General features: G+C 38.7%; 1 protein-coding gene across 2 annotated transcripts in view; it reads right to left on the minus strand.

The window, feature by feature from the left end:
- adam19a (ADAM metallopeptidase domain 19a) overlaps positions 1-26,911 on the minus strand; it is a 193,864-nt gene that overhangs the window by 38,164 nt on the left and 128,789 nt on the right. For both annotated transcript variants that reach the window (XM_060918023.1, XM_060918024.1), the window contains 7 exons: positions 21,786-21,969; positions 13,718-13,783; positions 12,922-12,993; positions 9,957-10,123; positions 5,928-6,012; positions 3,448-3,590; positions 3,117-3,294 (listed from right to left, as the gene is read on the minus strand). In XM_060918023.1, the coding sequence (XP_060774006.1) occupies positions 3,117-3,294; positions 3,448-3,590; positions 5,928-6,012; positions 9,957-10,123; positions 12,922-12,993; positions 13,718-13,783; positions 21,786-21,969 (895 nt within the window). The remainder of the gene's footprint in view (positions 1-3,116; positions 3,295-3,447; positions 3,591-5,927; positions 6,013-9,956; positions 10,124-12,921; positions 12,994-13,717; positions 13,784-21,785; positions 21,970-26,911) is intronic.

Raw genomic sequence — 26,911 nt, forward strand, 5'->3', positions numbered from 1 at the left:
GATGGTAAACCATCCATCCAGAATATGAGCCCTGACAACCTGCCAATTGCAGCTCTGCAGGAAGATGAAATTTTCCTTTCCGCTCCACATTTCTGTCACTCGTTGTGTTTCGTTTTTATTATTATTATTTTTTTTTGAATTACATTTTGAGTAAGTGCACTTAGCTTGACCATCTGCTCCCACTGTTTAAAGATGAAACCCAGAAATTAGATATAAATTATCTGCTAACAAACAAGGATTCCATTCAGAGTCGGAAATTTCGACTTCATCAAACCTCTTTATGTAGAATAATTGACCGAATAGTGCATTTTGTAAATTAGATGTGTATCTTGTATTGCTACAACATGACAGAAACATTAGCCTAATTGAATCGATCTATTTCTCATTAAACGAGTATAAAACTATTACGCCGATTTCTGAGCACTTTTACTCACTTCAAGCAAGTCCTGTTCTACAACTAATGTCTTATATTTTAATATTATATTTATTTATCATCTCGTAATGAAAACTAATAGATGCATTTGTGTATTTTCAAGACATTTTGATTTGCTTAGACGCATTGTGTGTGCACGTTTTGTTTTGTTTTTTATCTTAATATATTTGATATTATTCTAGCCACATTCACTTAACATGAGCAGCCGCATGCTCTGATTGGCTACTCTACTACTAGGATATCAGCTCATATACCATGAGTAGAGAAAAGCAAAATGGTGGCTTTGTTATCAAGTATTTAAAAGAAACAGAAATAGCTAAAAGACTAGTTTTTTCCCGATATCTCCTGCTCCACACCCCAGCCCAGTCGGTGGCGGTAATGCACCTTTAAAGTGCTGATGACACGAACATGACTCTATGCAATTTCTTAAATAAACTATACAACATGGCAAACATGTTAGATTTCTGTTATAATTACGTGAAAAGAAGCTGTTGTTACGCGAATATCCAACTTTTAATTGCACAGTGCAAGAAAACTGGGTCCGTGGCTCGCGGCCATGTTGTGACGTCAGCAGAAGAACACGCTGCGGTTCACTGGCTGTTCTACTCTGGTTCTACTCAATGGAAATGGCGCATGAAAACGCCGGTGAACTCTCTAGTGCTAGCTCTTCCTCTTCTGGGAGTCTAGAATTGTGTTGATCTCTTCCGAATAGAATCTATGATAGCCTACCCTCTTTACCCTTTGCCTCTCGTTGCTAGGCGGCAGTTACATGAAAGCCGCAAGCTTTCACAAGCAAATACATGACTGATATCACGCCGACTTTATGATTACATTTATGATTATCATGTAGAATCTATAGCTCTACGTACCTTTATCTTATGTCGTTTCACAACACATGTTCTGACAGGAGGACTGTCTTTGGATCCGGCATAGCTACTAGTAGACCCCCTCCGGAATACTGGCAGTGTTGCCAGATTGGGAGGTCTCCCGTCCAGTTGAGCGGTTTGAAGTGCATTTTGGTGGGTTTTGAACATATTTTGGGCTGGAAAACTTCAGCAGATACTGGCAACAGATACTGCTGACGTTTTCCAGCCCAAAATATGTTCAAAACCCACCAAAATGCACTTGAAACCGCTCAACTGGGCGGGAAACCTCCCAATCTGGCAACACTGTGTAGGCACTGCTGATGGTAGTAACACACGTTTGTGCTGAACTGAACACCCAAGAGATTCTTTTAAGCTGGGAAGGGTGTCAAGACAATCCAAATCGAAGTGTTCAGAGCACAGGACGGATGTTGGTGAGGGCTCCCACTTGTCACGAGTGCGCCTGACTTGCTTCACCCACTTCGCATGCAGCTCGGGATCTCTGGGAAGCTTGAATAAACTTACCCCATCCTTGTAGGTTTTGGAGCAAAAGCCGGCAACACAACGCGAAGGCATAATAACTAATATATATATATATATATATATATATATATATATATATATATATATATATATATATATATATATATATATTTATCAACAATAAACTGGTAAGTGAGGAGGAAGGTTCTTTCGCTGACGTCATATAGCCCCTCCTCCTCCTCCGTCTCCTGGGTGCTGCAGCCCCGTCAAATTTGCCCAAATAGCCGCGTTTTTTTTATCATAACTTGTAAAATAGGCGCCTTCGTGAATTAATATATGGATCATCGGGAATTACTTTTTATGTTATAAAACATTGCCAAAGATGTCAAAAACGTGTCATCAGCACTTTAAGTTGGTTTGCCAACCGCCAAACAAAAAACCCTGAAGAAAATGAAGAAGAAGAGGAAGCAGGAGAAGAAAATGGCGGAGTGTGTTGCTAAACCAACCGAGGACGAAATAAAAACTCTACTTGAAAATAAAACCACCAGAAATACAAAAAAGCAGCAAAATATGGAATAAAAGTATTTGATGATAAGAACGCATCTTTTTTATTTTTCAAGAATTATTATTATACCATTTTTCACAAATTGCTCCTGTCATTTTGCCGGTTTGTTTACATTCTAAGCGGAAATGATTCTGTCGGACGTTTTGTGTAAAGTTTTTATTCATCGAATTTGCAAAAAATAAAAATAAAAATGCTCCGTTTCTCAAAATCCAGTGAATGTGGATAGAATAAAACAGTTATTCCTCTCAATCTTGTCGTACATGGCTTATAGCCGACTCGGTGCTACGTGCCTCGTTGGCTATCGGCTCATTTACTACTTGATTTCGTGGAATAATTGTTAATTATTTTATATTACTATCACTATTCAATTTGCCATGTTATGAGACTGACATCATGGTGCCAGGCTATTAATGTGATAATTCTAAATATTTTTCTTATATTGTAAGAGCATTGAGATTTTATGTAATGCACTTTAAGAATGTATTATTATTATTATTATTATTATTATTATTATTATTAATATCTGGCAGTTTTGACGTTGTGGGGACATTTAGCTGGTCCCTATGAGAATAACTGCTTATTTACAGAACCTGCAGATGTATTTTTTTTAATTAAGATTAAGGTTAGAGTTATTAGGTGCAGGCCTAGCATTAATTATCTGTATTAATAATTATGTCAGTGGAAGGGTCCTACTACAAGGATAGTAAGGCATGTGTGTGTGTGTGTGTGTGTGTGTGTGTGGGGGGGGGGGGGGGGGGGGGGGGGCGCTAACCTCAGGTTCTCCGCAGTCACACTCCTCCCCTTCCTCTACGAAGCCGTTCCCGCACCTCTTCCCTCCCACCAGGTCCTTCATGTTAGGCATGTTGAACAGGCACATCCCTCCTCCTTTCTGGAAGTAGTTATCCAGGTCCTTCTTGCTACAGCGGCTGAAGACTTTAGGGAATGGATGCCTGTTGGGCAGGTAAATTGTCACTATCATTGCAGGAGATTGGATAAAGGAACATAAATGGAAGAAATTCAGGCAAAGTCCCCGAGGCCATTTTTGTTATTCCATATGGAAACAGTAGAGGCTGGCCAGCATGGATTAGCCTGATGGCACTTACCCTGTAGCTGCTGCCATCACGCAGCCTCCCTGCTCGGCCGTGGCTTCCACACAGCAACCTTCATGGTCATGGCTCATGCCAAAGTTATGGCCAATCTCATGAGCCATGGTGGCAGCTGCCCCAATGGGCAAATCCGAATGATCCTGCAGGAATTATCACACTTGTGGCTGAGAAGTTTCTGCATTCGAAAGCTTACAGAGTTCACATCTCTATCTCAGGAGGCATTTAGGTTTCAATGTGTGGTCTGGCATGTGTGAATCAATTTTCTAATCAGTCAGAACAAAACAGGCACTTGGAGCATTAGATATTTCGACATCAATTATAGGCTATTAGCAGTCACAGGGGATGGGGCAGCCGCTCAGGGACGAGCAGCCACTTGGAATACCCTGTCAATGGTGATTAGGTTTGTGGAGATTACAACGTATCCCTGTGCTATTACAGTCCATTAGAGTTAGAAAGGCTAAGGGCTGTTTAGGATTCAGAGAATGTAATAGCTGGGGGAACTGTAGCCCCTGGTCAGTCCTGTAATCATTTCATTCTTCATTCATTTTTCAAACCAAATATGAGAAAATTTGTCAGGCCTTCTATATCAAGAAATAAGCTTCCAGGAATGTTTATTCTGTCCATTTATGCAAAGTATAATGGCAGCGAAACAAGAGAAAGGCACAATTTCCTTTAAAAAACATGCCATGATTGACATTTGATGTAAGGAGTATAATGTGCTCCTTTATGTTAAAAAGCATGTTTGCATTTTAGATCAATTTGTTATTCATTTTGTCCTTCTGTAAACATCTTTATGAGACTGCGGACAAGTAAGCATGCAATGATGCACTGTAAGTGTCATATAATATTTAAATAATATTGGCTAGCGTTGAGTGGTATATCAGATATATTCCATTCAGCTAGCATGATATTCAGCTCGTCTTCAAGGCGTTTAATATCATGCTAATGGAATATATCTGATATACGACAAAAAATATACGACAGTCAATATTCTTATTCTAATAACACGTACACATTCCTTTCTGGTGTTCGACGCGTCTTTCTCTTTCAAAATTCTCTCAAAATCTTCTGTATTTAACGACGCAAACCTGGCGGCCATGTTTGTTTACAAATTGTCACAGTCACTTACTAGCGCGGAAGTTTTACGTCTCTGACATGTGACGTCATGTTGCCTTGACAACCGTGCAATATCGTAAACCATATTCAACGCTCATTCTCCATTGGGTCGAGTGACGTAATACACGTAGGATAAGCGATATGCTACGAATATTGCATGCTATCGAACCAAATGAATGAAACCCGCTAGAAGGGAATCGAATACATGTTTTTATTCCATCGAAAACGTGTCCTGTGTGTAGAATAATTATACATATTCATTTTCTTCAACCTTCAAATAAAAAGACCTACCTTGTCTTTGACATGTTGACTTTTTTCAGTTATATTCTTCGTAAGAACTTGTGCTCACATTTTCAGCATTTATATACTTTCTTTTTCTCACGCCCCATTATATAGAACTTGAAGTAAAAGATTTCATCTCTCTTATTTGACTTGAAAGGAAACAGGGTGCGCGATAGCTTCATCATGCCTAATGCGCATAATATATCCATTTTTTGTTGAGCATACCCTCGGAGAATATGAAGCAATAACAGCATATTTCTTCTTACAGATAAAAAAAAATGTGAAATGATCTTTTTACTGTGTATTTGCAAAATTTGTCGGTTCGATTGCTTTCTTAGTCAGTAAATGGTGCTTTGATCTGAATAAACATATAGGAGGAACTGGATTATCTCTGGGGAAATATACTGTTCGAAATGGTTCAGATTTGTACTTGAAGGAAGCTCTTTCTCTCTCTCTCTCTTTCTTACTGGATGATGATTTGATGATGAGCATGTATCATTGATTTTATATACAACAGTAGAAAAGATTAACTGTCATGTGCAGGGGACAATACACATGCCCTGCCACAATGAGGCCGTCCTTTAGGAACCAGTGAAAACAGTACTGTAATTGTCTGATTTTATAGACAGCATGGATAAAGCATTCAAGCACATCATGTTTGTACTGACCTTGAAAAACCCTTTCGATTGCACATATGGAGCACATATGAAAACTGTTTCCAATGTACAGCACATATCCAGCACTCTTACACTCAAGTCTGCTTCATGAAGCGTCAAATATCCTAAAAGCCTCAGATGCAATTATAAGAAATGATAAGTGTAATGTTTGTAATTAATATAAATCTGTTCACTTTTTGTGAAAATGTCAAACCCATCACGCCATGTTAGTATTCCTCACAGCTCTCGTCTGTCATTAAGTAAGCTAACAGAGCCTATTAGAGCCTAATCAGCTGTAAGAGTGACATTGATCTCTTATTCAGAGCCCCTTGTGCATTAGAACCACACACATCCACGTTCACACCCACATGATTAGAACTGTACAGTGGCAGAGTCCAAGAATATGTCCATTTGCTGTCTTACCACATTAATGCCACCAGAATTTTCATGACTGCACATGCCTTCAAGGGGAGCCATGCCAATAGTAGTGCCCTTGAATATCACCCCCCTGCCAGGGAAGAAGAAAAGACACATCAATACACATTAACTGCATGAGCTTATGGTCAGGAGTGAGTGATGGAAACAGTGGCGACCTGATAGGAAGCTTTTGTTGCGAGTGAGCAAAAGGAAAAGCGCTATCGATCATTAATAAAGCAAGAAAACCAAGCGACTAAAACTCTCCACCTGTATATGATGGGGCTTTAGCATGAACCTCGATTTTCAGTTAACTGAATGAAACTCTAATAAGAATGAATTGCTTATCAGTGTTTAGAATCAATATATGATCGTCAATGGTGCAAAAGATTTATTAAACTATATGACCTTTTTTTTTTTACCATGTTGACTTTTTTGGTTGTCTACTTTCTTTCATTCTTTCTTTCTTTCTTTTTTTTTTACAGCTTTATTGTCCTTCAAACAACAAAACTACAAATTTACAAGATATGGAAATGCAACAAAACCATGAAAAAAAGCAAAAAAGGCAGGTAGGCGCAAACGAAGGGTAGGCTCGAGTCCCGTGCAAGGCACCTCCTTAATAAAACGTTAACAATTTCAAAGGACTTAGGCAAAAGAAAAACTTAAGTAAGATCTATTGTTACCAATGGCAACCACAATTATGACAGAGGCCCCACGAACAAGGCCTGTCAGTATCAAAAACATTAATTACCTGATCCTTGTACACATTAGTAACAAAAACCTTGAAAGGCTTTAAACGAAGGAAATTACTGGGTGTAGCTAATTTGCATATGAGGTTCCAGTGTTTAGCACCGTGATTGAAAAAAGAGGAAAAAGTCGCGGTTTTACAAAAAAAGGTGTTTCTAAGTAGCCTAGTAAACTAGACCCACCCGCCTAGCGGCCAAAAATATTTTTGCCTAGCGAGTGGGTCTAGCCTCGCACCATATAAACAAAAACACCCCGGGCATCAAATCGTGCCCGCCAATCACAACGCAAGGTTTTTGTTTGGATTCTTTGGGCGGGCTTTTGCAGGAGTGATGACAAAGCTGCGCGACGCTGGAGAAAGCGCAGCAGGAAAGATGGCTATGGCTAGTGAACAGCGCGCATTTGACTCCGCTTTGGAATCAGTTTTAGAAGAATTAGACTTGGAGTTTTCGTTGAAACATGAGCAGGAAGAGGCTCTCCGCTCATTCCTTTTCAAGAAGGACGTTTTCGCTGTTTTGCCGACCGGCTATGGCAAAAGTCTGATCTACCAGCTGGCTCCGCTCGTAGCCAAAAGGATGGGCTAGTTTGTGCAGTACGAAGAATTAATAAACAGCTTTGAAACATTACTTTTTGATTGTTTCTTATTTTCCCGTTATTTTAAATTTAAGGGAAATTATTTCACCAAAGACCACTAAATAAAAACTCTCAAACAGTTTAAGCAAACCCTTGAAAAACACTTGGAAAAAAAAATGAGTGTATGTGGTACAAACTCCAAACTTGTGGTCATTTATCTCCAAATTTCTTAATATCTAGAACCTGTTTATTAATTAATACGCATTTTGAAAAATTATTTATTTCAAGGCCTCCCCCACTGCTTTCTGTCGCTCTGACTACGTCACAGTCACTGTTGCGCTGATTGGTCAGAGCGTTGGCCTATACGCACAGAGACAGTTTGAAAGACAGCGGTTTGTTCCTCCCACCCCCTTCGGAAATGTCTACGGATCGAGGCCAGACTAAATATTCACATTTAGTCTGGCTTGCCAGGCTAGTTTCTAAGTACTTAATTTCACTAGACTGGCATCATCGTGTGCAACCATTTCATTGATTAAATTTCATATTTCACTGACGGATATTCACTTTGGCTAACGGTTTCTTACATTACTGTTCAGCGACTCGCTGATAGTCATGCCAGTGGAAAACCATCTCTACCCACACTCAAACAGATCATGTGCCAAAGCTTCATCTTTCATGCTAATACTGATCTCATAGCTCCTGATCTGGCCAAGCCAAGTCTCTACCAACTGCATCATCTACTGTAGCTGAATTGTATTCTGGAACTTTGAATCCAATGTTTGCTGCTTCTAATACTTCTATGTAGGATTTCTCATTAATATGACACTGAATATTGCTGGGAAATGATAAGAAAAATGGTAAGTAAGACAGGTACAGTTGTGATCAGAAGTTTACATACAGCGACATGAATGTCATCTTGGATATGAATATCATGGCAATATTTGGGCTTTCAGTAATGTCTTTGAACTGTTCTTTTTCTGTGGCAGAATGTACAGCATATATCTTTAATAAAAAAAAACACTAGAATTTGGTGCACAAGTTTTAATTTTCTTTGGGTTTTCTGAAATCAACACAGGATCAAAAATATACATACAGCACACCTAGTATGGGTAAAATGTCTCTTCGCAAGATTCACCTTGACCAAACATTTTTGTTTACCATGAACAAGCTTCTGGCAGAATTCTGGTTGGATATTTCATGACTCTTCATGGTAGAGTTAAATCAAATTTTTTTTTTTTTCTTGGCATAGACTCGACTTATAAGCACGGTCCATATATTTTTAATAGGGTTGAAGTCAGGACTTGTTTTAAGTTTAATGTTAGCCTGCTTTATCCTCCACAACCAGCTCTGATGCGTGTTTGGGTTCAGTGTCCTGTTGTAACTCCCAAGTCGTGTTCAAATTTCTGATGGTTTATGCTGAAGAATTCTGAGATAGTCCTCCTTCTTCATTATTCCATCCACTTTGTGCAATGAACCAGTTCCACTGGCAGCAAAACAGCCCCAGAGCATGATGATCCTACCACCACCACCAGCTGGTACAGTGTTCCTCTGTACGTGGTGGTCATTGTGGCCAAACAACTCAATCTTTGTCTCATCTGACCATACAGCTATCCTCCAGAAGGCTTTTTCTTTGTCCATGTGGTCAGCTTCAACCTTTAGTTAAACTTGAAGGTGTCAATTTTGGAGCGGGAGGTTATTTCCTGGATAGCAGCCTCTTAGTCCATGGTGATCTGAACTGGAGACACTGATCCATCAGCTTCCAGTTCATGGCAGGGCTGTACCATGGGGGTTCCCGGGTTGTTCCTGACCATCCAAACCAATTTCCTTTCAGCTGAGGGTGACAGTTTAGGTTTTCTTGAAACAAAGTGGCTTGGCAAAGTGACTACACCTCACAATAACTTGCTCACAATTGTTTGAACTGATTCTGGAATTTGCAGTTGTTTAGAAATGGCTCCAAGAGACATTCTGGAGTTGTGTATATCTGCAATCCTCTTTCTCAGATCTGCACTGAGCTCCTTGGACTTTCCCATTGTATTGTGTGTTGGGCAATCCAATGAGTGCTGTAAACAAACCCGTTTTATGAAGGCACAGAGAAGCTACCAGCTGTAGTTAATCATCATCACTAACAGGAAGTTAAGAGACCTCAGTCTTGGCAAGATAAGAGACATTTTGGAAGTTTCAGCACCTCTGAATTAATAATCTAAGTGAGCGTATGTAAATTTTTGACCCTGTATGTATAATTTTGGCCCTGTGTTGATTTCAGAAAACCCAAAGAAAATTAAAACTTGTGCACCAAATTCTAGTTGTTTTTTTTTTATTAAAGATGTATGCTGTACAATCTGCCACAGAAAAAGAACAGTTCAAAGAAATTACTGAAAGCCCAAATATTGCCATGATATTCATATCCAAGATGACATTCATGTCACTGTATGTAAACTTCTGACCACAACTGTATATCTCAATATGATATACGATTCAATATGCAAAACACAAGAAGAAACATTCAGGAAAATTTAAAGGATGTCTATAAATGTATTCATGATATCCAGAGTAATTGATGAATAACTCTTTATTGGGTTAACAGACACCCTGACATGTGAAGTGACTATATCCAAGTCTATAGCTTTTAATCCATTGCTACATGAAACATTCTATCTGAAGCAGGTCTACTATTTTACTAGTCTTCTACTGCTTTAGATCCTTCATGGACTCATGACTAACGTGAGAAGTTGTGCGTTGTCATGTTTCTTGCGGGACTTGAGCTTCTGTCTCCACTGCAGGAAGGACCACAGAGTGGCGTTGGGCTCTTCATTGATAATGCACTGATCACGATCTGTCCACACCTCTATGCCAATTAGAGGCACCCGGATATTCAGAGCTCTGTAAAACTGACCAATCACAACACAATATGTGATCAGAGACAGGTAAACAATATCAGAGATATATATTTTTTTAAATATTGTGGGTATTGCTGCATGCTTTTATAACTTTTAAAATAATACTGATATTAAAACACTGATCTTAAAAACGTGCTGAATCTTTTAAATTGTACATTTTATTTTCCTTATTTTAATTTACTATTTAAATAATACAAATATATAAAATATTTTAATAAATATAAAATATAAAAATATTTAAATAATTTATGTTCATGCAAATGAAATAAAAGTATCATTGAACAGTCGAACAGTTTTATGTATAATTGTAGCACTGGTGTTTTGTATATTTTGCAAATATTATTATATGCTATTTTGGAGTTTGTTACATACAGTGGGGCCCAAAAGGCTGAGACCATGAAAGAAAATACTTCAATTTTGCATTATGATGTTTAATTTCTTAATTCTTCAGTGGAAGGGATAAATCCCAAGGAATATCTTATCTTTTGTACAAAGGAGTTATAATAATAATAATGCACATACTCCATTTACATCTGCTTACATGTGAGTTAACACCACAAATATGCTTCAGTTTAAACAGTGAACAACAAATCAATCAGAATATTGCATAATTAAGATTTGGTACATTTCCTTTTCTTTGTTTTAATTATTTCTTCAAAATGTTCTGTTTAAATGGAAAAAGAAAACAAACCAAGAAACAACAAGAAGACCGAGTTATCTATATCCCCCGCCCTATATATCAACTATATACCAAGTTTCAAGATATTATTTGTCAAATTTTTCAAGTTCTGCTGCAGGAAACCAACCAGCCCTACCTCTTTACACTGACCTCAGCAGCCCATGGTATAAACCCACAGGACCTTTGGTCTAAAAATTAAAATTTCTCACATTTCTTAGTATCAAAAGGCACATATACATTATTTAATCAACACATATACCAACTTTCAAGACCATACCACTCATAGTTTTCAGGTTCTGCTCCGGAAACAAAACCTACCCCTAAAACTAACCTGAGAGACTAGGTCTGAAATTGTTTCCATGGAAACATAAAAAATTAAAATGTCTCAAATTTCTTAGTATGAAAAGGCACATCTGCATCACCTTGTTAACATGTATACCAAGTTTCAAATCTGTATCATGAATAGTTTTGGATATATGCTCCGGAAACGAACATTGCTCTTAGAAACTAAGTCGAAATCTATTTTTTATGTAAATATTTGAAATATATATATTTTTTTTCAAAAAATCCAAAACAGCAAAAGGTACCAGTTCACATGTTGCTTGATATGTATACAAAGTTTCATGAAGATACAGTTAGGTCCATAAATATTTGGACAGACAACATTTTTCTAATTTTGGTTCTGTACATTACCACAATGAATTTTGAATAAAACAATTCAGATGCAGTTGAAGTTCAGACTTTCAGCTTTAATTCAGTGGGTTGAACAAAATGATTGCATACAAATGTGAGGAACTAAAGCATTTTTTAAACACAATCCCTTCATTTCAGGGGCTCAAAAGTAATTGGACAAATTAAATAATTGTAAATAAAATGTTCATTTCTAATACTTGGTTGAAAACCCTTTGTTGGCAATGACTGCCTGAAGTCTTGAACTCATGGACATCACCAGACGCTGCCAGGCCTTTACTGCAGCGGTTTTCAGTTGCTGTTTGTTTGTGGGCCTTTCTGTCTGAAGTTTAGTCTTTAACAAGTGAAATGCATGCTCAATTGGGTTGAGATCAGGTGACTGACTTGCTGCTGTGAAGAGGTTTCTCTTCACCATGGAAATTATTCTGCGATCATCCACCACTGTTGTCTTCTGTGGGCGTCCAGGTCTTTTTGCACTGATGAGTTCACCAGTGCTTTCTTTCTTTCTTTCTTTCTTTCTTTCTTTCTTTCTTTCTTTCTTTCTCAGGATGTACCAAACTGAAGATTTTGCCACTCCTAATATTGTAGCAATTTCTCGGATGGGTTTTTTCTGTTTTTGCAGCTTAAGGATGGCTTGTTTCACCTGCATGGAGAGCTCCTTTGACCGCATGTTTTCTTCACAGCAAAATCTTCCAAATGCAAGCACCACACCTCAAATCAACTCCAGGCCTTTTATCTGCTTAATTGAGAATGACATAATGAAGGAAGTGCCCACACCTGCCCATGAAATAGCCTTTGAGTCAATTGTCCAATTACTTTTGGTCCCTTTAAAAACAGGGTGGCACATGTTAAGGAGCTGAAACTCCTAAACCCTTCATCCAATTTTAATGTGGATACCCTCAAATGAAAGCTGAAAGTCTGGACTTTATGTCCATGTCCATTATATAACTATAACTTGAATATGTTTCAGTAAACAGGTAAAAAAAAACAAAATTTGTGTCAGTGTCCATATGGACCTAACTGTATCTTCAGTAGTTTTAAAGATATGGCCCGTAAACAAAAATGTGACCAGACGGATGGACAGCTAGATGGAACCCGTTTCTACATCCCGGGATAAAAAAACCCACATAATTTCAATGTAGTTTCAGACTTTTGGACCCCACTGTATATCACTGTATACTGTATATAATATTTTTGTCATATCACCCACCCGTAATCAATGATTTACTAATTATTAAGAGTCTAGCTTAATATATACAGTAATACACAGTGAAGTGGATTCCACCATGCACATACACTCTGCTACTGTCATAATTTTACATTTCACATCATGAGCCAGTGACCGAACAACGGGGAGACGGTAAATAAAACTTCATGCAGTTAAACAATAATAAGGACCAGGTGCGATGTTGTAACATACCTTATCAACATAATTGGCAATTTCCATTATTCTTCGTTTAGTTTTTTCAAGGTCCTTGTTTTGCTTTCTGTACTATTAAATTAAAAAGAAACAGTTTGACAACAAATTAAAAATACTTATTTCATAAATGTGCACAAATACAACATTACAAAAGTCTCATTTAAAAATCCATAATAAAGTTCAACACGAATGAGATTATGTTTCTCCACTGGGCATTGTAGAAAAAAAGAAAGAAAAGAAAAAGAAACTGCTGTAAGTTATGCAAGGTCAAGCACCAGTGTATAAAGACCAACATAAAGAGAAATTAGATGCGGTGAATATATTCGTTTACACCATCCTCTGGAACATTGAGGCTATCCTTTATATATGACGAGACTAAATAATTGTGTGATAAGTGTTCGATTAAAAAGCTGACAAAATGTTGCAATGAACTTTCTCCAAATGCTCTGGAGGTATTTAATAATAGAAATTGTTTAAGTGAAGCTCGTTTAATCAAAAACTGTCAGTCCATTTAGTTATGAGCATACACGTAGCTCGAGAGCAAAGCAAGATTAGAAAATAGAAAGCCAGTTAAACATCACTTGCTTGGCTACTGTATACAAGCAGCCTAAGGATAAACCCTAAGCCTAAACCCTTACGAATATCACATTTAAAATGCGTGTCTGCTCCGTCCTCCCTCCATCCTAAACTTCAGAGTTACGTGTTTCTGAACTCTGGGTGTGAAATCTGCATAGCATTTTCGACTGTGTCAGCTTTAATTACTGTAGCTGTGGGTGCAGAGGGATCAGGGGCTTACCAATGTGTTGTCAGCGACTATATAAAGCTCCATGTACTTGGTTGTGCCCCAGGCATTTCGTTTCACCTGCAGAATTGAAAGCATTCAAGGTTAAAATGGTTACTGTGGTTACTTCTTTTACTTGCAAACTTTTGACTTGACATACAGTAGCATTTTAAGATGCACTACTCTGTTCATGCTGCATTTTAAAGTGGCTGAAACGCAAGGAGTGTACGCAGAGACCAGCCTGTGGCTGCGTTTAATCATCACATCCGAGTAGAAAGGACACATCGCCGGCAACAAGACACAACGTTTAATTTTCAAACGTGAGGATATTAACGTTTTCACCACCGTCACAACTATGGACATTCTATTATCCTACTTCGTACACTGGCCCGATAATCCATTTAACTCCAATCAAATACAATTTCAGTGGTCTACTGTTCCTTATAAAATACAAAATCTTCATAAAACACAAAAAAGCTCGATTTCAGACTTTCATCATCGATTTGCCTCTTATCTGTCACATTAAGTGACTTAATTAGCATTTATATTCTCTTTGGCCAGAAATGACAGCAGGAAATGAATTCTTAGAACAGACCTAGAACAATAATAAAAAATGATATTCTTCTACAGTCAGCTGTTCTTAGTTCACTAAGCCCATGGTTCACAACAATGATGGTGGAAATCTATTTAAATTGCCATTGTTACAGTTGGCATCATTATGAATCATGAGTTATTCTAATTATAAGCCTCACTGACTGCTCACTTGAATTAAATGGGTTTCAAATCATAGTCAGACTGTTTCTCCCGAATCTTAAGCTTACATAAAACCAGCATAAATGTCAACTTGAATCTAAATACAATTTTGGTAAAACTAGGAAAAAGTATTGTTAGTTGAGGAATAACACCTCAAACTCAATGCTAACAGGATCGACGGGGATTCCTCCACCACGAACAAGTGCAGTCCTTCTTGTTACTGATTTGCATGGCAGAACAATGAAAATATACTTCAAACGTGAAGGAAGGTATTGCAGATAAACTATTTCAGCTATTTGACCTTGCTGTGACCTTGATGCTGTGTGAATCAGTTTCAAAATCTAATCAGTTCATCCTGTGGTAACAAAGATATTTCTGTACGAAGCCTACAAACATTCAATCGCTCGTTCTTGAGATATCATGTTAACAAGAATCTTGAATCTTGGACAGACACATGGAAGGACCAATGGCAAAACTCCTAGTTACTACCTAGATATCAACTATCTACTGTCAGCTGTTTAGATATCATACTCACAAGAGTCTTCGACAAATGGATGGACAAACCTGAAAACATAATGCCTCCACCACTCACTGGCGGTAGTAAAAAAGTTCGAATGGCTCCAGTAACTGAATATATGATGGTGACTAATGCACCTACTATACAACCCCAAATCCGGAAAAGTTGGGACGGTATGTTAAAATTGAAATTAAAACTGAAAACAATGATTTGTAAATAACCTTTGACCTGTATTGCACTGAAAACAATACAACAGCATGTTATTTGATGTTTTTATCGCATGAATTTTATTGTTTGTGGGTTTTGTTTTTTTCAAAATAAACACATTACAATTTTGATTCTTCTAACACATTTCAAAAAAGGTAGGACAGTCAAGCATTTACCAGTTTGTGATGTTGCCATTCCTTCTCACAACACTTCAAAGATGTTTAGGGACTGAAAACACCAAGTGATTCAGTGTTTCCGGTGTTATTTTGTCCCATTTGTCCTGCAAACAGGTCTTAAGGTGTGCAACAGTACGGGGTCGTCATTGTCATATTTTTCATTTCAAAATTCCCCACACATTCTCTATTGGGGACAGACACTCTCTTCTTCCTCAGCCATGTCTTTGTAATGTGTGTGGGATGTGGCTTTGCATTATCTTGTTGAAATATCCCTGGTAAAGATGTCATCTTGAAAGCAGCATGTGTTGCTCCAAAATCTCAATGTGCTTTTCTGCATTAATGCTGCCATCACAGAAGTGTAAGTTACCTTTGACAAGGGCACTGAGACAACCCCATACCATGACAGACTCTGGATTTTGGACTTGTTGGTGGTAATAGTCTGGATGGTCCTTTTTGTCTTTGGTCCAGAGCACACGGCGTCCATCTCTTACAAAAAAGACCTGGAATTCTGATTCATTTGACCACAATACACATTTCCACTGTGTGATGGTCCATCCCAGATGCCTCTGAGCCCAAAGAAGCCATTGGTGTTTCTGGATACAGTTAACATAAGGCTTCCTTTTTGCATAGTAAAGTTATAATTGGCATTTGTGGATGTAAGTCCATATTGTAGTGCTGGACAAAGGTCTGCCAAAGTAATCCTGAGCCCATGTGGTTATATCAGCTATAGATGAATGATGGTACTTGATTCAATGCCATCTGAGGGATCAGAGAACACGGGTGTTCAGCTTAGGCTTGTGCCCTTTACACGCTGAAATACCTCCAGATTCCTTGAATAGTTTAATGATACTGTAGAGGGTAAAATATCCAAATCCCTTCCTTTCTTTCTTTGAGGAACATTGTTTTGAAACATTTAAATGATTTTCTCAGACATTTGTTAATAAACTGCAGATCCTCAGCCCGTCTTTGCTCCTCAAAGACTAGGCCTTGTCTGGATACTGATTTTGTACCAAATCATGATTACAGTCACCTGTTGACATCACCCGTTTGAAATCACATCACAATTTAATTGTTTTACCTCATTACTAGCCCTAAATTGCCCCCGTCCCAACTTGCTTCGGAAAGTATTGCAGGTTTGAAACGCAGGAATGGATGGATATTAACAAATGAAATTACTTTGACCGGACAAAATATGAAATATCTTGGGTTCATACTGTCTGCAATGAAATACAAGTCAAAGTAAATTCAGAAATCACTACTTAACTTGAATTTGCATTTTACATACCATCCCAACTTTTTCTGATTCGGGGTTGTTTGGGATTGTAGAAATAGCTGAAAAATAAAATTAATACTAAAGACTTATCAATCATAAGACAGTCCTTGAATTTTCAAACTAACTGAAATGTTCATAAAGACAGTGAATGCAGAAAAAGCTTGGAATACTTCCAATTTCAAGATAATTGTTATAAAAAGATGGTCAAAAGAATAGTAAATAGGTCTGATGTCCTTGGGTCATTTCCAAACATTCCCTGCTGCATTCAAATAACTGAGCTCATTGTTATTGGCAACATTTGCTAATCGTTGCTCGTGTCCTGCCCTCCTGCAGCATCGCGGAGACAAGGCTGGTTTCATTGAGATATCATGAAAAGTGTCCACTCATCTCAAAGCCTCATTAAGTAAGATACAGCTACTTATTTAAGGCAACGCAAAATGGAGCGAGTTCTCAAAAATACATCTTTCATAAGAGTGGAGTGAAAGATGCAATTAGCCTGATTTGCATATATGAGTCACTAATTCAAGCTCAGAATATGGGAGTACATTTTGATGAATTTTCTAAAATTGGCATTGAAATCAAAACTGCTCTTATTTACAAGCGGGATTCAGTCAGGAATGATTTACAGCACCAACAGGTTCACTGCATATGGCATGACTTTTAGAAATTCATCATTCACTAACAGATATCATTTTTATTTTCTCATCAACACCACATGAAAAAATCAGGCTCTTGCAAATGAGATATTGGTTTCCTGTGGTTCCACTGAGCCAAAAGACCAAAGCAGAATTCATTAACTTAAACTGTCTTCATCATAATGCCATATTTGCTTTTCTCAACAGGGCATAAATGGCTTTAATATCCTATAAAGATTGGATTGAATATGAGATAAACTAAGTCATTTTTACAAATGAAGACAAAGACACAGGGTCCATTCGACTTATTTGCTTATGTTCAACCTTGCATTGCTTCATTAGGACTGAAAAAAAAAAAAAATCAAGAGCTTTAGCTCCCCTTATAGGAGATGGGATTAGTGTCTAATCTGCCCAAAAAGGACAAACACATACCAGCTGTGAGGAGATTAACTCTCACACCTATTAATAACTCCTCGGGCCCTTTGTCAGTTTTAATGGTTCAACAGGGTTTAAGTGCTCCAAAGCATGATGCCTGTAAGATTTCACTCCCTAATTAAGTTAATATAAAATGAGCTAGAATAACAAGTGACTTGCAAAGCAGGTGGCACATCTCACCAAAACAAAATTTTCTGGTACATGAGCACCTTCGATTCACGTAAGAACATAACCATGGCAGCAGAGAGGACATGATTCAGCTGTGCCTTGCCTCTGTGTGTGTGTGTGTGTGTGTGTGGCTGCCTCTTTGACTACATGACATATATTTAAAGCCACTCAGCACAGCAGATGAGATCAAGTTCTTACTTCGATAATGATAAAATGACTCATTGTTTTGAGTTTAAAGACACTCACAGATGCACTTTACAAAGATAAGCTTTTTACATAATTGAATGCTTTGGGGTTTTGTCCTGAAATTGCAGTTTTTCACCATATTTTTTTGCCAAGACTTTTCTATGTGTGTGAGTGCGCATGAGCGTGTCCAGAATGTAATAGCAAAAAAGAAGACCATAACAAGAAGACCGAGTCATCTATATCCCCCGCCATATATACCAACTATACACCAAGTTTCACGATATTATTTGTCACATTTTTCAAGTTGTGCTACAGGAAATCAACTCTACCTCTTTACACTGACCTCAGCAGCCCATGGCATAAACCCACAGGACCTTTGGGTCCAGGTGAGCTAAAAATTAAAATCTCTCACATTTCTTAGTATCAAAAGGCACATATACATTACTTAATCAACACATATACCAACTTTCAAGACCGTACCATTCATCGTTTTCAAGGTCTGCTCCGGAAACAAAACCTCCCCCGAAGACTAACCTGAGAGACTAATGGCCCTTTTCCACTACCCTTTTTCAGCTCACTTCAGCTCGCTTCAGCCCGACACGGCTCGCGTTTCGACTACCAAAAACCAGCACGACTCAGCTCGCTTCAGCCCTGATTAGCCCCTAAAACTCGCACCGTTTTGGAGTGGGGCTGAAGCGAGCCAAAGCGAGCCGACTGAGGCTGGGGGCGTGAGCAGACACTCCCCTGTGCACTGATTGGTGAGGAGGCGTGTCCTCACATGCCCACACACGCCCCGCGAGCGCGCTGGGATCTGTAAACACCGCAAACCCCGAAGAAGAATAATTACGAATTACGAGAATTTCTGAAGCCTTATGCGCCTCGCCTCATCTATACGCTCTTGCCAGTATCTGTTGGCGTTGTCGGTGACAACAAGCCACAGCACCAAGACCAGCAACACTAACGACTCCATGTCCTCCATGTTTATTGTTTACTATTCGGGTCGTGAGACTACCGCTTAAAAGATCACTGAATCAGTGACATACAGAGCATCGTGGACGAGTTCGCGGAGCGCAAGGCTCGTCGTATGCCCTTCAAATAATGCGCGCAGTAGGCTATTGATGTTTTATTATGAGCCATGTACAGTATGTCGCCTAATGTTTTTTTGTTTCTGAGTTACATGTTCGTTTGAAGGACTTGATGTACTAAATAACATAGTTGCACCCCGGAGTGTTGAAATTGGTAAACACAGTGCATTCAGTGAGGTTTGCACCGCCCTCCTTTTATTTCTGACTCTTCCTGTCACCACTCTGAGCGCTCATTCGTATGCCCTTCAAATAATGTGCGCAGTATAGGCTATTGATGTTTTATTATGAGCCATGTACAGTATCCTAATGTTTTTTGTTTCTGAGTTACATGTTCGTTTGAAGGACTTGATGTACTAAATAACATAGTTGCACCCGGTAGTGTTGAAATTGGTAAACACCGCAGTTGCGGACATTTTGTAGCCTAAAATGATGTTATGATAAGCTTTAATAAAGGGCCCGGTCATTTGCCCCGCCCCCGGCCCGGCTCTGACTTGTTCCGCCACTGTCACTGATGTCACTGTTTGCGCTGCTTAACGACATCACATGACGTCCACCCACTTTCGCTAACTCCACCCAATGTGTCCACCCACTTCCAGCCAGCACGGTTCAGCGCGGTTGTAGTCGAAATGCAACTTCAATAGCCCCGCTCAGCCCGACTCAGCTCGACTCGGCACGGCACGGCTCAGCCGCGTTTGTAGTGGAAAAGCGGCATAAGTCTGAAACTGTTTCCATGGAAACATGAAAATTTCTCAAATTTCTTAGTATGAAAAGGCACATCTACATCACCTTGTTAACATGTATACCAAGTTTCAAATCTGTATCATGAATAGTTTTGGATATATGTTCCGGAAACTAACATTGCTCTTAGAAACTACGTCGAAATCTATTTTTTATGTAAAAATTTGAAAAAAAAAATATTTTTTCAAAAATCCAAAACAGCAAAATGCAACAGTTCACATGTTGCTTGATATGTATACAAAGTTTCATAAAGATATCTTTAGTAGTTTTAAAGATATGGCCCGGAAACGAAAACGTGACCAGACGGACAGGAGGATGGATGGACGGAACCCGTTTCTATATCTCCCGCGGGATAAAAACACAGCAAGTGAACATATCTTGAATCTAGGCTAATGTATTTGATGATGACTAGTCAGAAAATGTGGGTTACTTTTCTTTACTGCAAGGCTTTGTTGAAAACTCGATTCTGATTGGTCAATTATGGTATTCTATGATCTGTTATTTCTGTATAACAGACTGTTGCTATTAATAACAGACTATTGCTATGGACCCCATTATTGGCAGAAGCAATAAAATCATTTTCAAATCAATAAAATCATTTTAGATCAATATTTTGTGTCAGATTATTGATTTCTTTCGTAATAAGTTGGATAACGTACAGTGAGCCAGTGACTACTGTGTAATAAACCCATTCAAGGTGATTCAAGACCCCTCTGCTTTGCGCCTGAGTCCTGCATCACCCTGTCAGGGTTTATTTCACAGTAATCACTGGCTCGCTGTACATTATCTCTTACATAACAACGGTTCTGAGAGTAGTGCCAGTTGAATATGTTATTGTTTCCATAGTAACACTGGGACTTGTATGATGGATGATCCAAAAATCGATTACATGGATTTAAAAACATGTGTAATTGCTGATATGGTAAAGTTTTCTGCGAAGAGACATTTATTTTGCATTTATTTTGAGTCTCCAGTGTCAGCGATTTGAAAGACAAAAAAAGTCTTTAGGTTTGAAGGTTTTGCAGTTTCTTGTTAACATGACAAGCTGCATATTTTTCTCTTATTAACTTCAGGAAAAAGGAGAAGAGAGGTTTGTGAGTGAAAGGCAGCTTATAGCTATGGTATTGTATATCGTACTTCTTAATCTGTCCATGGACAGATTAAAAAGTACACTTTGGAAATTTTAATAATAAATAAAAAATGTTGGTTTAGGCAAATTGCTGTGATATTAGAGGAATAAAATACTTCAAGACTTGGTGCTCTTGGAAAGAAATCAACTTCAGGGTAGCAATGGCATCACACCATTCGGCAGTTGATGAAAGTCCTATAAAAGCTAATTATTTTGGACGCTGGCTGTGTTTGATTCTTTACTTATTCTCATCTCATCTCATTATCTGTAGCTGCTTTATCCTGTTCTACAGGGTCGCAGGCAAGCTGGAGCCTATCCCAGCTGACTACGGGTGAAAGGCGGGGTACACCCTGGACAAGTCGCCAGGTCATCACAGGGCTGACACATAGACACAGACAACCATTCACACTCACATTCACACCTACGGTCAATTTAGAGCCACCAGTTAACCTAACCTGCATGTCTTTGGACTGTGGGGGAAACCGGAGCACCCGGAGGAAACCCACGCGGACACGGGGAGAACATGCAAACTCCACACAGAAAGGCCCTCGCCGGCCCCGGGGCTCGAACCCAGGACCTTCTTGCTGTGAGGCGACAGCGCTAACCACTACACCACCGTGCCACCGTCCAGAAATAATCATAATGATATTATGTTTATTGTATAATACTCTGGCATTTATTCAAAATATTGGCACTTGCCAAGATATCATTGTTGCTGCAAATTTGTACATAATAACATAATACAATACCCTTTATGGAAATAGTATGTTTGCGAACTGACCCTCTGATGCCAAGGTTTAAGGAGACTGCTGAGAAGGCCTTCATGTCCAGTTTCGTGACCGTGTCCACATGTACCACCTTTAATTGGCAGGTCATCTGTGTGATAGAAGATGTGATGGAGAATCTCCTCCCCTTCTACTGGCTCTAAGTAATAGGTGTCATTGGAGTTCAGTACAATGAGGCCCCTGGGAAAGGAATTGGGAACAGGATGTCAAAAAAGTAACAGACAGCACTCTTTTACAATGGACATCACTGAAGATGATTTGCATAGCTTGTTTTTTTTTTTTAGTTTATTTTTATTATTTTTTTAAATTAAACATCAGCAGAGGGCTCCTGGCAGCCTTAATAAGCCTTGATGTTTTTTGCCTTCATACTAAATAACAGTAATTAAAAGTACAGTAACTAGTAGCCTTGATAGGACTGCTGTAATTGCTGGTGGTGACACTCAATTTGGAGTTTAATTGTGGCTCTTTCTGACGCATAATACCTCTACCAATCCTCACACACACACACACACACACACACACACACACACACACACACACACACACACACACACACACTCATGCAAATGCACAGCATGATAAGGAGCATGGCAATACGTGAGCCGTTTATCTGGTGCCAGTGTGACTGCTTGTCCATGAGTGAAGCAGGCTGTATTGTAATGCTCGCTGGCCTTCTCTAATCATGGAAAAAGCCACTCTAAATCCGACATGAACTGGAGCAACAATGGGCCTCATTTGTCAAGCTGAACACGAACAAATTTAAATTGTTTGTAGGATGAAAATTTGCACAAGAAATTTGGCGTTCATTAAAATCCTGTCAGAAACTCGTTGGTATCCTACGAGAGCTCTGGAGTGTGTGTGTGTGTGTGTGTGTGTGTGTGTGTGTGTGTGTGTGTGTGTACATTTACATATAATAAGGTACATCTCGACTGACCGGCTTCAAATCATAAAATAATTTCAAATAATTTCAATCAAACCATTTCTGGTTTAAACAGCTGGCTTATTTCAATTGCACATACAAATGCAATGAAACATTTGTGAAACCCAGTTGTTGCATTTACTAAAGAACACTAATTATAAAAAAATAAAGAAAGCAAGTCAACACAAATCCATAAATTAAGACAAATAAGACCAGTCATTCAATTAAGACATGAGAAATGTCATTGTATAAAAGGACAATCAAGGTCTACAAAAAGTTAGGTGTTTTAATGATGTGATGATAAAATAATACTCTGAGAGCCCAATGTCCCCCGCTGGCAACTCTGCCATAACTCTGGTAAAATGCGGCTTAATTGAACAAAATTGCAATATGTGTATTACCGACATGTAACAAAGAATCCTGTCAAGTTTCATGAAATTCCTCCAAAAATTGTGAGAGGAGTTGATTTCAGAATGTGAGTACACTTCCCGGGACGGACGGATGGACAGATGGGTGGATGTCGCCGCGACATAATCCCCCTTCGGGCCTTTCGGCCAGCGGGGGATAAAAATTGTGAGGGAAGTTGATTTCAGAAAGCAAGCACACCTTGATGAAATTGTCAAAGTACAAGTTTGTTAATAATCAAGGCTATATCTCTGGTAAAATTTGCCCAAATTAAACAAAATTTCAATATGCGTAAAACTGTCATATAACAAAGCCTTTTGCCAAGTTTGGTGAAATTCCTCCACACCTTGTGAGAGGAGTTGATTTCAGAAGAACGTACACCCTCATGAAATTGTCAAAGTACAAGTTATTTAATCAAGGGTCAAAACTCTGGGAAAGTTTTCACAAACGAAATTAAATCGCAATATGCGTATTACCGTCATATAACAAGGCCTTTTGCCAAGCTTTGAGAAATTCATCCAAAAATTGTGACAGGAGTCGATGTCAGAAGGCGAGCACACCTTCATGAAATTGTGACAATACAAGGCTGTTAATCAAGGATCACAACTTTGGTAAAATGTAACCAAATTGAACAAAATAACAATATGCATCGTACCGACATATAACAATGCCTTTTGCCAAGTTTCATGAAATTCCTCCCAAAATTGTGAGAGGAGTAGATTTCAGAAGGAAAACACACTCTCATGAAATTGTCAAAGTATAATTTTGTTAATCAAGGGCTGTAACTCTTGTAAAATGTGACCGAATTGAACGAAATTACAATATGCGTAGTACCGACATACAACAATGCCTTTTGTCAAGTTTCATGAAATTCCTCCCAAAATTGTGAGAGGAGTTGATTTCAGAAGGTGAGCACCCTTCCCGGGACAGACGTATGGGCAGACGGATGGAAATCGCCATGACATAATCCTCCTTCAGGCCTTTTGGCCAGCAGGGGATAAAAACTTAAACTTCATATCTGTTCAGCAACAAAGTAAAAACAGTCAGTGCTTTTTAGCATTCTGCAAATCTACTGTTTGCTATTTGTTAAAGGAAATTTTTGTTTATGCTTCAGGGCTTAAACTTATTACTAGAATGGTGACTGCTGTCCTGAAGCAGCTGCCAAATCCACAAAAAAAAAAAAGTGGGGAATTATTCTAAATATGTGTATGATGTAGATTCTGATCACTGTGGCCATGGGTACATTTTGCTTCATAGCCCTGGTGTGACCTTATTATGCTTCTAAACACACTCCTATTTCAGAAAAACTGCTAGGAATATATGCTAGGATTTTTTTTCCAAAGTTTTTTTTGCCACTGTCACAGGGTTTCAGTTTAATACATGCTGATCATTCTGAACTCTAGTGCTGTCAATGGTGTGACAGCAAATAAACCGGCAATGCAGTGAGAATACTTGATATTATTTATGAGAAAATGCTATAGAGCTTATCTACTTGTTCTATCAAAGGCTTTGACATTATCTCTTATTATTTTATCCATTTTTAATTGAAAAACCCTTAGCAATATCTGTAGAGACAGGCTCCTGGGGTTCGCACTTAATCACACTGTCATTTTGATAGGACTATCAAGCATGTTGTAATAGTCTGAAAATAGTCGAGAAGGTCTGATGATTGATGATTTATTCAGCAACTGTCTTTCATCCACTGTGAACAACCACACTGCATTTCTAATGTACAACTTTAAGCACTTTAAGCTTAAGATACATGAATGATATATACAGCATAGGATTACATCTACAGTGGTGCTTGAAAATGTGTGAACCCTTTAGAATTTTCTATATTTCTGCATAAATATGACCTAAAACATAATCAGATTTTCACACAAGTCCTAAAAGTAGATAACGAGAACCCAGTTAAACAAATGAGACACAAATATTATACTTGGTCATTTATTTATTGAGGAAAATGATCCAATATTACATATCTGTGAGTGGCAAAAGTATGTGAACCTCTAGGATTAGCAGTTAATTTGAAGGTGAAATTAGAGTCAGGTGTCTTCAATCAATGGGATGACGATCAGGTGTGAGTGGGCACCCTGTTTTATTTAAAGAACAGGGATCTATCAAAGTCTGATCTTCACAACACATGTTTGTGGAAGTGTATCATGGCACGAACAAAGGAGATTTCTGAGGCCCTCAGAAAAAATGTTGTTGATGTTCATCAGGCTGGAAAAGGTTACAAAACCATCTGTAAAGAGTTTGGACTCCACCAATCCACAGTCAGACAGATTGTGTACAAATGGAGGAAATTCAAGACCATTGTTACCCTCCCCAGGAGTGGTCGACCAACAAAGATCACTCCAAGAGCAAGGCATGTAATAGTCGGCAAGGTCACAAAGGACCCCAGGGTAACTTCTAAGCAACTGAAGGCCTCTCTCACATTGGCTAATGTTAATGTTCATGAGCCCACCATCAGGAGAACACTGAACAACAATGGTGTGCATGGCAGGGTTGCAAGGAGAAAGCCACTGCTCTCCAAAAAGAACATTGCTGCTCATTTGCAGTTTGCTTAAGATCACATGGACAAGCCAGAAGGCTATTGGAAAAATGTTTTGTGGACAAATGAGACCAAAATAGAACATTTCGGTTTAAATGAGAAGCGTTCTGTTTGGAGAAAGGAAAACACTGCATTCCAGCATAAGAACCTGATCCCATCTGTGAAATATGGTGGTGGTAGTATCATGGTTTGGGCCTGTTTTGCTGCATCTGGGCCAGGATGGCTTGCCATCATTGATGGAACAATGAATTCTGAATTATACCAGCCAATTCTAAAGTAAAATGTCAGGACATCCGTCCATGAACTGAATCTCAAGAGAAGGTGGGTCATGCAGCAAGACAACGACCCAAAGCACACAAGTTGTTCTACCAAAGAATGGTTAAAGAAGAATAAAGTTAATGTTTTGGAATGGCCAAGTCAAAGTCCTGACCTTAATCCAATCGAAATGTTGTGGAAGGACCTGAAGTGAGCAGTTCATGTGAGGAAACCCACCAACATGCCAGAGTTGAAGCTGTTCTGTACGGAGGAATGGGCTAAAACTCCTCCAAGCTGGTGTGCAGGACTGATCAACAGTTACCAGAAATGTTTAGTTGCAGTTATTGCTGCACAAGGGGGTCACACCAGATACTGAAAGCAAAGGTTCACATACTTTTGCCACTCACAGATATGTAATAGTGGATCATTTTCCTTAATAAGTAAATGACTAAGTATAATATTTGTGTCTCATTTGTTTAACTGGGTTCTCTTTATCTACTTTTAGGACTTGTGTGAAAATCTGATGATGTTTTAGGTCATATTTATCCAGAAATATAGAAAATTCTAAAGGGTTCACAAACTTTCAAACACCACTGTATTCAAGAGCTCTATCTCTTAGCAAGCAATAGTTGCTTTCTCAAACACTGGCTCAAGCGTGGTTCAATCTCACCTCAGCAAATAATCAGCAATGTGCTATCATGGAGTCGCCCACACCTATTATGTTTCACTGGGCTTATGACTACACAGTACCCTTCCTCCTTTCAGTGATTGTTGCTCTCTTACATTCATGGAGCACTTTATAACAAGCACTGTAGTAATACTGTTTAAGGCCTCCCTTTGCTCTCAAAACAGCCTCAACTGTGCATGATATGGATTCCACAAGATGTAGGAAACATTCCTTTGAGATTCTGGCCCATGTTGACATGATTGCATCACACAATTCCTATCACGTCCCAAAGGTGCTATTAGATTCAGAGCTGGTGACTTGG

This window comes from Neoarius graeffei, chromosome 1 (genome assembly GCF_027579695.1).
Source record: "Neoarius graeffei isolate fNeoGra1 chromosome 1, fNeoGra1.pri, whole genome shotgun sequence".
In the NCBI taxonomy this organism is placed as follows: Eukaryota; Metazoa; Chordata; class Actinopteri; order Siluriformes; family Ariidae; genus Neoarius; species Neoarius graeffei.